The 13,914-nt window shown below is 38.8% G+C and overlaps 2 protein-coding genes across 2 annotated transcripts in view; one reads left to right on the forward strand and one right to left on the reverse strand.

Annotated features, from left to right (window-relative positions):
* Positions 1-1,298: 1,298 nt before the first annotated feature.
* LOC112136643 (lysosomal thioesterase PPT2) lies at positions 1,299-6,415 on the reverse strand. Its single transcript, XM_024258488.2, has 8 exons — positions 6,209-6,415; positions 4,518-4,671; positions 2,720-2,815; positions 2,539-2,646; positions 2,393-2,476; positions 2,228-2,312; positions 1,897-1,951; positions 1,299-1,744 (listed from the first exon to the last, which is right to left on the reverse strand). Exons 1-8 carry the CDS (start codon positions 6,368-6,370, stop codon positions 1,601-1,603), a joined length of 888 nt encoding a protein of 295 aa, XP_024114256.1. The 5' UTR covers positions 6,371-6,415; the 3' UTR covers positions 1,299-1,600.
* A 1,617-nt stretch (positions 6,416-8,032) lies between these two features.
* Positions 8,033-13,914, forward strand: part of dhx16 (DEAH (Asp-Glu-Ala-His) box polypeptide 16) — a 19,145-nt gene continuing 13,263 nt past the window's right edge. Inside the window, exons 1-7 of the mRNA XM_024258443.2 lie at positions 8,033-8,317; positions 9,499-9,701; positions 10,095-10,333; positions 10,940-11,117; positions 11,200-11,256; positions 11,335-11,589; positions 11,666-11,899. Coding sequence (XP_024114211.1) covers positions 9,504-9,701; positions 10,095-10,333; positions 10,940-11,117; positions 11,200-11,256; positions 11,335-11,589; positions 11,666-11,899 — 1,161 coding nt within the window. The 5' untranslated portion in view covers positions 8,033-8,317; positions 9,499-9,503. The remainder of the gene's footprint in view (positions 8,318-9,498; positions 9,702-10,094; positions 10,334-10,939; positions 11,118-11,199; positions 11,257-11,334; positions 11,590-11,665; positions 11,900-13,914) is intronic.

The following is a 13,914-nucleotide window of genomic DNA, read 5'->3' on the forward strand; positions in this document are numbered from 1 at the left end:
TAACAATTGTTTATATTTTGAAGCCCAATGAGGCAAATCTCTTTGTGATTTTGGGCTATATAAATAAAATTGAATTGAATTGAATATCTAACAATATCAAAAAAATGTAGTTTTCGTTTTAATATATGAACATTTGAAAAGAAAGGGTAAACACTCAAGGTCAGCAGTCATTTCCCTCCTTAAAAAGCAAATCCCTATCTCATTGAAATAGATAAAGCCACCAAAATAATTATTCTCAATGACTCTGGCTCATTCCTGTTACCAGAAAGGACATTCTACGAACTCTTTGGTAAATTCTCAGAATAATTTGCCTCCTGCAACACAACTATATGGAAGAGCAGCAAAAGCTCATCCCTCTCAAGCAATTCAGTTTATCACCCCTTTAGCTTTCTGTTGGTCCTGCAGGTCAAATTGTTCAGACATTTTGTCATTAAGGCACATCACCATGAAAACGTTGATCCTTCATGTCTAGCTGACGGAATATAAAAATGAGTCAAACTGAAAACAAAACTAGATCACATAATGAACTCACACTGGCAAGAAAACTGTTGATTTTTATTCATGTCTTTACTGTAAAGTAAATATTTTAGGTCAAAAAGAAAATAAAGTCAAATAAAGTGAACAGTCAAAGATCCTGTGTATTAAACTCAAAAGCACATTTTGGTAAATGAAAGTAACGCTGGGAGAATCCCTGAACTTGTTCCTGCAGCCGTTTGTCTTTCTGGCCACAGAGTCTCATCACACTGAATGTCTTCCTACTCTTCAACAAATGTATATTAGACCAGATATCTCCATGTTAACAAATAAAAAGTGTTGATACTGCTTTAAGCATTACAGCCTGTTATCTCTGCACCAAAACAGAGTAATTGAAGATTTGACACCATCTTATTAGTCAGGATACCTGAGAGTCAATGACAGCAATTCAGCAAATATGGAATGACTTACGAGTTAAAAATAAAAGAAAAACATGAAAATAACGCTGACATGTTTGGAGGGTAAAACTATCAAACTGAGCCATGAAAGTGATCTCACTGAAGTAATAATACGTTTTATTTAGAAGTGCCTCTCAAGGAACTCAAGGACACTGTACAAAGCAAGGTCAGTAAGTTAAAAAAATACTCATTAAAAACCCAACAGCTGACAGAAAATCAAAAGGAAATTGGAGTGAAAAAGCAGATTGGCAGGTGGTTTTGAAAATGTAGTTTCTGCGTCAAGAAATGAGCCAAAGAGCCTAAAAAGAAAACTAACTCACTCTTTATTGGAAGTATAGATTTATTTTGTTCGTTCACACCATAAAAATCATGGATATTATTATTACACTTTATGGATTAAAGGATGTCACGTTTTAGTGGTTTCTGTACGAATAAAGTTTAAACCAGCTGCAGATATTTTACAGAAGATGATAAACATTATCCTCTAAAGTTAAAGGAAACTGGACTTCAGCCTCATGCAGGCCGGTTGGTGAAAATATTGTCTGACATTAAACCGGCCCCCGGCCTGGAAACGGTTGGAGATCTTTGACCTAAAGGTCTGCAGTTTCTGCAGCGTTTTTCACAAGTGTGTGACATGGTTGAAGATCAGGTGAAGACCAGCGTGTTCTTCACACCAGCCACTCCACCATGCAGCTGGTGAACACTGTGAAGTTGGAGTGCCACTCCACGTGCTTCACCCCGGACTGAACGCACACCGACAGGTCGCCTCGAGCGTCCAGCGTCCGCAGACCAAACGTGTCCTTCACATAAAACTGAGAAGGACAGGGAAGGGATTTCAGGGGCCAAAAAATGATGAACATGGTTATTGAGAGGAAAGCTCTGAGCTCAGAATACTTCCAGTAGACAGATGAGTTTTCTGTAGCATCTCAAACTTGTTCTGAAACTGGCGTGGCTCAGAACTCACCTCCTGGTTCCTCATTTCAACAACGTTTTCCTCGCTGTCATAGAAGGCAAAGTGGCTGTGAAGGGAAGAGGAACCAGTCAAGCAGAGACTTTGGGAAGCGTTTTTTTCTTTGGAACTCTGAGGCTGACTGCAGCACCAATATTGTATCACATCAACAAATACATTTTTATTTTTGTCTTAAAGGGTCGTGTGGTTCACTGCATACAAAAACTCCCTCAAAATCATATTTTCCTCCAACACTACAAATTATTTTTAGTTTAAAATATGCAGCCGATGTTGTATCAGGTGTAATAGTTGAAGCGTTACGGTTAGAACTGAAGGACGGTCATACCTGGACTGCCATGGAGTGATGACGCCATCGTCAGGTCCTCCAATCAGCACCAGCTTCTTGATACGAAGGAAGTTTTCTTTCCATTCTGCAGAAATGACATTTGTAAAACCGTTCTGGTTCAAAACAAACCTGCCAGAATAGAGACGAGGAATTCAAATCCTTCACCTGTCATGTAGCTGTTCTCTTTTTCACCGTTCAGCAGTGGCAGAAAAAGGTTGTTCCTCAGGTAGGCAGAGGTGTAGTGAGGATCTGAGGAGAGAACGAGCGTTCACAACATCCTCACAGGTTCAGATCTCCTCCTCTGTTCTCACCTTTCCAGTAATCACAAATGGACAACTTCTGCCCCCATTTGTTGTAGCAAAAGAGATGCACTTTTGTCTTTGCACAGTCAGGAAAGAGGCGGTTCACGTACTCCGTATCTGTGGAGGAAAGCACATCTAGCAGTTCTGTCTCACAAAAGAAGAAGTCCACATTTTCTGGAAGCTTCCTGACCTCCGAACTGTCCGGCCAGAGGAGAGGACAGAGAAATGAAAGTGTGGACGTTGTGGTTTGGGATCAGGGAGAGAACTCCTCTGCAGACCAGACCACCTGCAAAAAAAAAAGAAGGGGAACACAAAGATGTCAGAAGAATCTGTTTGTTCCTGAGGAAACCCCAGGGGGCAACGCCGTCTCCACAAACAGCATCCTCCCTTTTGTGGCCTCACCAGCATGGTAACCGCTCTGATCTCACCAGCTTGTTCTGCCTGAGGTCCCTCCAGCACCGAGGTAATCACATCCATCAGGCAGAAGTTCAGCTTACCTGCTCAAAGATCTCACCTTTTCCTTCTGGTCTAATTTAATAGATCTGATAGGAAATGTGAGCATCTTCTCATGTTAAGCTCTGCTCACCACCCTTCATGTGTTCTTATGAAATCCACCAAAGATCACATGCAGCTGACGGCCTTCCTCGGACAGACTTGCGATTTCTTTCTGAGTAATCGCTCAGAGATTGTTGGCTTTAGATCTGAGTTTTTACTTCCCATCTCGAGGTCAAATGTGGAACAGATTCCTGTGTTGGATGGCATCACTGAGGATGCGCTTCTGATACTTAATCCATTGTGTTGACATGAACGAGATAAGGTAACTCTGACCCTACAACGGATCCACACACGTGTCTGATTCACATTCATCTCACTTTTCTTTTAGAAATAATAGCGTAAAAGTTTTCCGAGCAACCAAGTATCAGAGGAGATGAAGGAAAAGTTAGAATTATGTCCTGCCGCAGAATACTGGACTCAGGTGGGGGTTGTTACATGAGCTCTCCTGAACCTTCCAAAACGTAACTAGAGGCAAAAAGGTGAACGCTGCAGGGGAGTTTCCACACCTCCCTCCTGATCCGTTAAACATCAACCTCCTCCATCAGCCAGAATCCTCCAGCTTCTGCTTCTATCAAGGATCATCTGGGACAGGGGTGTCAAACTCAGTCGCACAGGGGGCTGAAATCCACAACACACCTTCCATTGCAGGCCGAACATGATATACAGTCAATGAACACACTAAAACTAAACTTTTAAAACTTTAAAAACTTTTTAACATTACTAAAAATAAAAACAGGCGGGAATTTTATTACAGAATAAATAAATCAACTTTAATCTTTAAGAAATTTCTATATTTTAGTCTCCGGAAAAATATATTTGGTCAAAATTTGTCAAAAATAAATTTATCTGGAGGGCCAGATATAATTACGTGGTGGGCCAGATCCGGTGATCCAGGAAGTCTAAATTCACAAGAAAACTTTCACAGGACAAATTATAAAATGAAATGGTCGATGTATTTTATTTTTAACTTCAGAGAAAAGAATGGGAGACCTTTAGCTTTTTAGTTCCTGCTTCAGTTGTCTTTACATCTGGAGTCCTCATTTTCTTCTTGATAAAGAAGATTTTTGTCATTTATTCAGGAGATTTTTTGCTCAGATATTTTATATTCAAGTTTTTAGTTTTATGTCTTTTTATTCGTTTATATATTAAATTGTTTCTAAACCAATTTTGTTACGTTCAACTTTTATCTGCTGCACTTTGTTCAATTTTTATTCGTGTTAAAGTGCTTTATACATAAAGATGATGATGGACTTCAAAAGAAGATTTTATGTCCAGATACCATGACTCAACTTCAAGAGAAAGGTGATTTTTGTTCTGTTTCTGTGGCACTGGAGCAGCTTTAAAGGTTTGACCTGAATCTCATCTTTGTCGACCCTCAGCTCCAGATTGAAGCTCCAGACATAAACGGATCAAAATAAGAAGGATGGAGTGACCTTGTGAAAAGCAGAGGAGATGGACGCCTTCAGGTGACCTCTGCATGATGGATTTGATGACCTTTCCAAACTCGTTGACCTGCTTCCACATTGGTGCAATGCTCAATTTGTAGTTTAGCAGATCGATCAGTATCACCTCCGTTCCTGGATGTGACTGTGTGTAACGAAAAAGCAAAATGAAACTTTATTAACCAACAGAGCAAAGGCAATAGGTGCGGACAAAGTGTTGGCAGCAACACTCTCAAACAAAAACGGAATCTTTAGGAATTGAAAATCACAAAGGGAAGAGAGATCCTGCCCATGAGGCAGCAGGTGATTTTCACTTCAGTGAAACCGCGTCTGCTGTCATTTAGTTTAACCTCAGTTCACAAGAAGAGGTTATTTCAGGAGAACCACAAGTTCTGCCCACAGCTTTTTTTAAATTTTGTCTAAACAGCCAAAAAATGGGATTTTATTTGAAAGATAGAAAAAAAATCACTTCATCACCTACTTTTATAGACTGTTTTGTCTATTGTCTTATTGCTTTGTGCATTATAATATTTGAAGTTTATGAATACATTTCATCACTTTTGATTCTCCTCTTTTTTTAATCTAATACAGCTTCTAAACTGATTTGAAATAATATGTTGATGTTGTTTTGGTTAATTTCTTAGCAAAGATAAGAAAATAAAGCCCATGAGTTTCTAAGAAATGAAATGAAATGAAATCATTTATTTATGAACACTCACAACTATAAATTCAGAGATATAAATATCCTATTAGTGTGTATTAACACTATATACACCCCCCCCGCACACACATATATAATATATATAATTTTTCATCAGAATAAAATCCATTTTGCAACATGTTTTATTATTAGTTTTAGCTCAGCTACAAATGTAAACAGTTAACCTGTTTTGAATTTTAGATTTTTTTTTGTATAGTTCATTTATTGAGGCTGTTTTAGATAAAAGCATGTTTTGCATAACATTAATGTCATCTTAACAAGTGCAAAAAGCTTAAGTCCCGATTTAGCTGCATGTTGGTTCTTTTTGGAACGACCCATCACTGTTAGTAATGCTATTCTCACATCTTCTGGTGATTTCCTGATTTGTTTTCAATACATTCCAGTAAAGAATAATTTTGAAATCGCCTGAGGCTTTTCCCCCTTATTTTAAGTCTCAAATGACACAATTTTAAGTTAATTTTACACTGAAAAAACAAACTTTTTGCTTCAGTAATATATACTTAATTATTCCTAAGAATATCTACTCTTCACTTTTGGAGCATTCATTAATATTATGTAAATTTTATTAATGAAATTTCTGTTTGTTTTATTTACTTAAGATTTGATCATAATCTTACTTGTGGACGTAAGTAAATTTTACTAGATTGTTGTTGGTAGTTATTTTTATATTCATAAATGCTGTAAAATTGAATTAAATTGTTAGTGCAAACTTTTACGAGGATTTTCTTAAATAAATCTTATTAGTTATTTTATCAGTGTAAAACTGCTGAAGAAAATCTAAATATCTATTGATTTTGTTATAGTCTACAGTTTTATCTCCAGCAACTAAAACAACACTTACTTTTTCTTAGTTGAACACAACACAGTTTTCAAATAAACCTATGATGAAACGGAACTGTCCAGTTTGGGTGAGCGTTTTTCAAAATAAGAGTGTTTTTATGTATGTGACTAGAAGACATACCTCCTCAATAAAACCAGAGAGTCCCGCCAGCTCTCTGGGTCCGTCGAAAATACCGTGAACGATGATGACAGGTTTGTAGGCGTCGGTGCATCCCGCCGCCAGCAGCAGGAGCGGCAGCAGCACGAGCGCCGGTGAGCCCGGGATCACGCGCGAGCTCCTCATCTTCTGCACGCGACCGCAGGTGGTTCAGGTTGTGCGCCTCTGCTGCTGCTGTGCGGAAGACGAGCGTGCAGAGGCTTCCTTATATTTGTCGGCGTGTGTGCGTGTGTGTACATGCGTGAGTGCGCGTGTCACATCCGCTTCTTACTAACTTTAAGAGGCAGTTCACCCACATGTAACATGAATGCAAATGTAATGAAAACACAGGGACACATCAATCCTTTGCAGTTAATACATTTGTTCCATTAAATAAGATGACTTTTGTATAATAATAATAATAATAATAATAGTAGTAATAATAAATGTATCTATAATGTAATGAAAACAGTCTGTTACACTTTTGTCCAAAGTTTATACAAGTAGAGAGTAAAGTGGGGTTAATTGTCTTGCACAAATTAATGTCAATTCTGAGAATAAAATTCCAGACTGATAAGCTGTTTGGCCTGCTCACCACAGCTGTTCAACTGCTGAATGCTTGGATTAAAGATGCTTAAATGTGTCTATTCATTCATCTGAACAGGTCAACAGTCTTGTTGTAAGGCCACACATGTACACTTAGGGGTCATAGAAACCCCAGTTAACACAAAATGCATTTTTTTGGACTGTGGGAGGAAGCTGGAGTGCCCAGAGAAAACTCACACATGCTTGAGGAGAACATGCAAACTTTCCAAAGGTCCCAGCTGGGGTTTGAACCAGGACTTTCTCACTGTAAAGTCAGAGCACCAACCACTGCTCCACAGTGAAGCCATCACGAGTGTCAACATTTTAAAAAGAATCAAATTCTAAGATGATTTGATGAGGATGCTGGTTGGTGTGAGTGAGGAGAATGGAGAGGAGATTAGACGGTGGTAAATAATTTGCTGCTGTGATCCCTTGAGACAGTAGAAAAAATAAATGAGAACATAAAAATAACTTTGCAGTGTGTCTTTTCTTTTCTGTTTCCAGTTTACCAATGTCAAATTATTTCTACACTCCTGTTTTGTTAAATTTCATGATGCCGTACCAAATATTATTGAGCAAACTGATTTAAATATTTCATTAAAATCCCACTCAATACAAAATCTAAAGAAGTTCATTTTAAAATCATGAATGATCTTTGAAGAAAATAATTGCTTTTTTTTTGCTTAAAACAATGAAATAACCGACCATTCGTTTTTTGATTGTTAATATGTTATTAGTTTTGGGGATTATCTTTTTTTTGTATTATTTCTGATTTTCTTCTAATTTCTGTTTTAGTAAAATTAGAGGGAACATTTTTTCCTTTTGTAGTAATTTCAAATGACAGCCTGTTTAATTTAGCTTTTGATGTTTAAATAATATTCAACAAGTTTTACATTCATGAATATAAGTTTTCAAACCACATTTTTATAATATTTCACAAGGAGATTTGTAAATTAACTGAAATTAATGATAAACAAAATATCAAGAACATTTTCTCACCTTTGTTAACAACAAATAAGTTTTATGAAAACCCTTGGTATTTGTGTGTTTTATTTTATTATCTGTGTTTTTTTTAACCCTCTTTTATTCAGTGATGTAACAAATTTGTTTTATTCCAACTGTTCTATACTTATGTGTATATGTTTTTAAGTGTTCAATTGAAAACAAAACTAATGCTTTTTTATTGCCTTCGTGTGGATATACTTCTAAGCATGGCCACACGGGGGCAGTGTGTTCTGTGAACCTTGAATGTTGCGTGAGTGACGTATTTCCGGGTCATGCTCTAACGTGCGGCAAACGAATTTGAACAAAAAGTATTCAATTTATGTTTATCTCTGCATGTTTTGGGTATTCTACACGCGTGGAAGAAGAAAGCTTCGGATGGGTGTGTGTGTTCTCCCAATGTCCGCTGAGGAGCTCCGCGAGACATAAACGGAGCGGATCGCTGGAGTTAGCTAAGTTGGCTAACTGTGATCACAACAAACTGCGTTTAAGGAGTTTTTAAAAACGGTAAGAGCGGAAAATAATTTGGTATATGTGTATTTCGGGTATTTGGTGGGTCAGAACTTGCCATTGTTTCGTAATAAAGCAGTTCAGTTGGGGGGAAGTACTGATCATAGGACAGTTTAGTGATGCTAATTTTCTCAAAATAAGCCTATCTAATGAAAGCAATAACACCACAGAGAACTTGAGAATAGGACATTTCAACATTTGCTCAAAACTGTTTATTTACTGTCTATTGTAAAACCTTTTCAAAGAGGGTTATCAATGAGTCCCTGTTCTCCATTGGGTGTTTAAACACCCATTCCGATGAAAATCGTGTTTTTAGCATCGTTCTTGTGTCATTTTTCTTATTCGTCGGACACGTTTAAAGACATTTTAGCTTAAAAGTGTATTTCTTTATTAAAATCGTTAGGAATCAGGAGCAGACAAAAAAAAAAAAAAACAGTTTGAAAAAGCTTGTAGATGTGACGTAGGACCTACTACCCCTTCCTTGCTCTGCTTCATTCCGATGCATCCACTTGTAGACAACTAGATCCATGTACGTCTTCATGTTCCATGTCCGAGCTGGCTCAAAACTGTAAGGCTGCACTGCCCGACATTGCTCGCCCTTTTTGTTGCACTAATAATTTTAGGTTGGGGTTGTGTAAACAGAGAGCTCTCGTCAATTTAGAGGCGAAGGGTGGTGTTGCTCTGAGGCAGTGGTCCCATCCGCAACTCAGAGGTGAATTTCTAATTCAGTATTGACGCTCTGCAGAAATTCTCTCTTAGAAAACATCAGACAGTTTTTGATTTTACTTACTAAGAACATTACAAAGTGGGACTTTTAAGATTAAAGTAACTTATTTATCATTTAAGTTTGAAATATCAATCAGCTCATTTGTCTTTCTAAAGCTACTCCTACTAATGTTTCCCCTCATCTACTGAGTTTATCTATTTAGTTCCACATTTTTCTCATGTCAATTTTTAACAACATTTATCTGTTGTTACGCTGTCTTACCTAATGCCAATAATTACCACGTTTTGGAATGAAACTCTATGGTAAAAATGAAGAAATTGTCTTGTTTCCTCCTGCAATCTTATTTTGATCTTCTGTAATGTGTGAGATCAAATTATTCTTTAAATGTAGTTTCTCTGTAGTATCAGTAAGCTTGCAATTCTTGTTGTTTTTTTTATATTTCTCTGATCAGGTGCCATGGCCGGCCTGGAGCAGTGGGTCAACGACCGCCTCCATGACATCCTGGGGTTGAGTGATAGGTACGTCTCTCAGTTCATGATCGGCATCGCCCGGAAGTCTTCCAGCCCGGAGGACTTTGTGAGTCGCCTGGAGCAGACGGGAACCATTGATATTGACCAGAGTGTGGCCAGTTTTGCCAAAGAGCTTTTTGACAAGGTAATTTTACCAAACTATTTTTGCATATAAACTTTTTAGGCATGCTTTTGTATAGTTTACATGTGTACTTTAAATTGAATAACTTCATAAGTTACACTGTTTAATCTCGGTCTATTAGGTTGCCTCATTTATTATGGGGTTATGTTCTAAAAGTAACATACGATAGGTGAAATCTTTGAAGTAAGATTACAGATTTTTTTAAAGCTGTAAAACCCCTCACTACACACTTTATACACTTTTATCAGACAGATGTGAACATTTTCACTCTTTTCTCTCTTGTTTAAACTCTCAAGGTTCAAACTTCAGCCTTACTGCAAAAGATAAATTGGGATATAGTGAAAGATTACTGTATTTTTTACTTTTTTAAGTGACAATCTGTTGGCTCTGTTGCAGATTCCTCGTAAGCAGGTTGCTGAGAAACCAGCCCGCGCAATCGAACGACAAGCCCTGGAAATGCAGAGGAAGAACCAGACGTACACGCTGCTGGAGGACAGCGACAGCGGCGAGGATGCTGCAAGGGAGGAGCAAAAGGGGAAGAAAAACAGTAAAAACAAGGACAGAGGAGGCAAGAGGAAGCACATCAGGCAAAAAAAATACATCGAGTCATCGAGTGAGGATGAAGCTCCTAAAAGGTGATCTTTACTCGTCTGTCAGTCTGCAATTATTTAAAGCTGTTTTTTGTCTTTAATCACATAATATTCAACCAGCTCTCAGGCATTTTTTCTTAAATCTCTTTCTGATTTTAGACTTTAAACCAAAACTCTCCCCTCAAATTCTGAGGAAGGAGGTCAGAAAAGGTTTCTTCACATTTCTGCACAGAATCCAAACATGTTCTGAATTACGTTTGAGCATTTGTGTATTCTATAAGACACAATAAAAGGATTCTACTGCTCTCGAAAACCGTTTCTGGTCTTCATGTGTAGCTGCAGGCCACTAGCAGAACTTTGATGTATATCTGTGATTATTTGAAGCAAAAACAACTGAAATGAACACCTGAATTTATAATCTTCCCTTAAGTATCTCTTAGTTTTTGTTGATTGCAGAAAATATGCTGAAAAGGAAAGAATGTTAAGTATTAAAATACGGAATAGTCAAAGTACATTTGTACATTTGATTCTCAAAATCTAATGGCTTCTATTAAAGAAGTTCAGCAAATTTTCCTGGTTTTGCAATCATTCGTAGTAAAAGTGAAGGCTTTCTATAAAATGTCAATTCAAAACTCTTCCATCAAATACCAGGGGCAAGTCCAGCCCAGACGACCAAAAGTCTGTCAAGAAAGAAGAGGAGGAGGAAGAGTGGGAGAAGGAGGAGCGCGAACGACTGCAAGATATCGAGGAGAGAGATGCCTTTGCTGAGCGAGTCAGACAGAAGGACAAAGACAAAACCCGCAACATCACTGAGAGGACGGACAAGAAGGTGAAAGACGAGGAGCCGTTGTTTTCTACAGAGAAGCTTCTTGCAGCTGTCTGAGCTCATCTGCTGCTCTTATCTCTTTCAGGCTTATGAAGAAGCTCAGAAGAGGCTGAAGATGGCTGAAGATGACCAGAAGAACATGGTAGAGGCTCTAACCACACACATCTTTATAACTTGGCTGATTTTACATGTGTTGCTAACTGTGCCCATGTGCTTGAAGTTACCAGAGTTGAGGAAAAAGTCTCGTCAGTCGTATTTAAAGAAGAGAGAAGAAGAGAAGCTGGAGGACCTGGAGGCGGAGATCAAAGACGAGGAGTACTTTTTTTCTTTGGATGAGCTCACTGAGAGGGAGAGAAGGGATCTGGAGCACAAGCGCATCCTCAGAGACCTGGCTAAAGACTACAAGAAGGCTGGAGCCAAGGAGCAAGAGGAGAGGAAGAACAGATACTACATGCCAGAGGAGAAGAGAAGGAAGGTAAAGCTTTGGAGCTGCAGAAGGTGAGGTCTGTTCACTGGGATTCGGCCTAAAAGGATTTCTCAATGCTGAGCAGGATGTTCCTGAGCGAGACCTGGAGCTGGAGGAAACCCCGATGGAGCTGGGAGGGGAGCAGGGCCGCTGGGAGGAGGAGAGGCTGAAGACGGCCTCGCTCAGCTTTGGAGCCAAGAAGGAGCGAGAGCAGGGGATGAGGGCGGAGCAGGAGAAGTACCAGCTGATCCTGGAGGAGGAGGAGATGATCGACTTTGTCACCACAGCCATCACCATGAAGGGGACCCGCAGTGAAAAAGTGAGGCTCGGAGTTTCTATAAAATACTTCCTGGAGTTTATTCTTGGATCCCATATGAAAAGAAACAGCAGCTTTAACAAAAAACAACTTGTGACAGAAAAATTCAGAGGAACTTCATAGTCTTTTGAGTGTTTTTTAAGGACTTCAATGACCACTAGAGGGCAGAGTGTGTTAGGAGTGTTCAGTTTTCTTCTGGTTTGAACCATTGACTCCATGGGAACTGGACACAGTATCTCTCACCCCTCACATTCCAAATAGAAAGTACCCTCTGGTCCCAGAAATCCAAAATCCCATAGACTTCTATTGAGGAATAAACGGCTTGCTCAGTCATTCTATTTTTCAGAGTCTATTTGTCTATTTATCAATTTTTTTTTATCATGATATAATTTATTTATTGCAAGTTATTCCAGTTATAAACTGACCAATCAGATGCATCAGTAAAAGCATAACATGCACCCACCTCAAACGTTCAGAATGTTTGATTGACAAATTCTCCCAAACCCGCTTTCAGTGGAAGGGGTGTGGCTATACCCCAAGCTCACTCCTGATTAGCGAGAGTTGTTGGCATAGAAATGTTAACTTAGATCGACTTGGACTAATCACTGCTTACCAACATCATCTGGCTCCAACATGGCAGCGTCTATATCATGGAAAAATAGCGATTGAATTGACTTGATTTAGTTCAAACTAGGAGTAAGGTTTCTTCTATGGTTGACATCACAGACCCTTTGTCCATCTTTATATACTGTCAATGGTTTGAACCATTGACTATATAGAACTGGGCAGAACCGGTGTGACGTCACCTGTAGAAAGTGCCTTACTTCTAATTCCAACCAAATTAAGTCCTTTAGTCACCATTTTTCCGTGATATGGACATCGCCATGTCGGAGCAAGACAGCAGTGATTGGTCCGAGACAGTCAATGTATCAATGCACCAATTGTCCATCTTTAGGGGTGTAACAGATCACGGATAACCCATGATCTGTAAAAATCACTAGCCACGGTTCAGCCCATACGTTTACTGTGGACCCCCCCCTTCCCCGCCGCAGCTGCATACCTCGCCTTCGCATTATTAAAATCAATTCTCTATCCACACCAAATGCAATCGGTGTCAAATTCATGTACTGTACATCATCTCTGTTTGAACATGTGTCAAAGTTGCTTCTTGACGGTTTTCAAAAGTCTGTTAACCTGAAGCTCCCACTGCGTGTGGGGAGAGCTTCCGTCAAAATCTTTTCTAGACCTCGTCATGGAGGATGTGGATACTGAGAGATTGGCTTTATTTATTTTGAAGAGCTGAATAAAAACATCGGCACACGTCTCCATGTCTGGGGTCAGATCTCCCAGTGAGGAGCAGCAGGTGTCCTGAGACAGCTAATCGTTTCTCTATAGAAGTCAGTGAGATTTTGGCTTCTTGGAGCCTGCAGGGACTTCCTGTTTGCAACTTGAGGGGGAAGAGATCCCTCAGTCCAGTTCAGATTTCTTCTGGTTTGAACAGAACTTTTAGCTGCCAGAGTTTACCTGATAGTTCCCATCAGGTTTTGAGTATTTGAACTCCAGAAAGATGGAGGAGTCCTACTTATTTTAAGCTAAAGAAGAGGGGATGGGATACATTTTTGTTCAGATCCTGATAGAACTGTTTTAAAAAGTCACAACATTGATTAAAATAAAGAAATAAACCTTTTCTGATCTGGTTTTACTCATCATTTGTCTAAAGTAAATCTGGATGATGGGAGTTTTTTTCTGCCTTGCTCTAAGACATGTCAAGAAATTTCTCTTAAGTTAAACTGGTGCCGCACTTTAAGACCTTCCATTGATGAGAAGATTAAACTTGTTAGTTTGTATGTGAATGCAGTAGAAAGGCTTCATAAAAGTCATCAAAGACATTAAGTAAATAGAATAATAATGTTGAATTATTTTAGTTTTTACCCAAAAGTCTCAAATGTCTGTACATTTCAACATTAATTATTCAGAGAAAAACTTGTGTTTCTTAAAAGCCTGTACAATTTATAGGA

Source organism: Oryzias melastigma, linkage group LG16, assembly GCF_002922805.2.
Source record: "Oryzias melastigma strain HK-1 linkage group LG16, ASM292280v2, whole genome shotgun sequence".
Taxonomy (NCBI): Eukaryota; Metazoa; Chordata; class Actinopteri; order Beloniformes; family Adrianichthyidae; genus Oryzias; species Oryzias melastigma.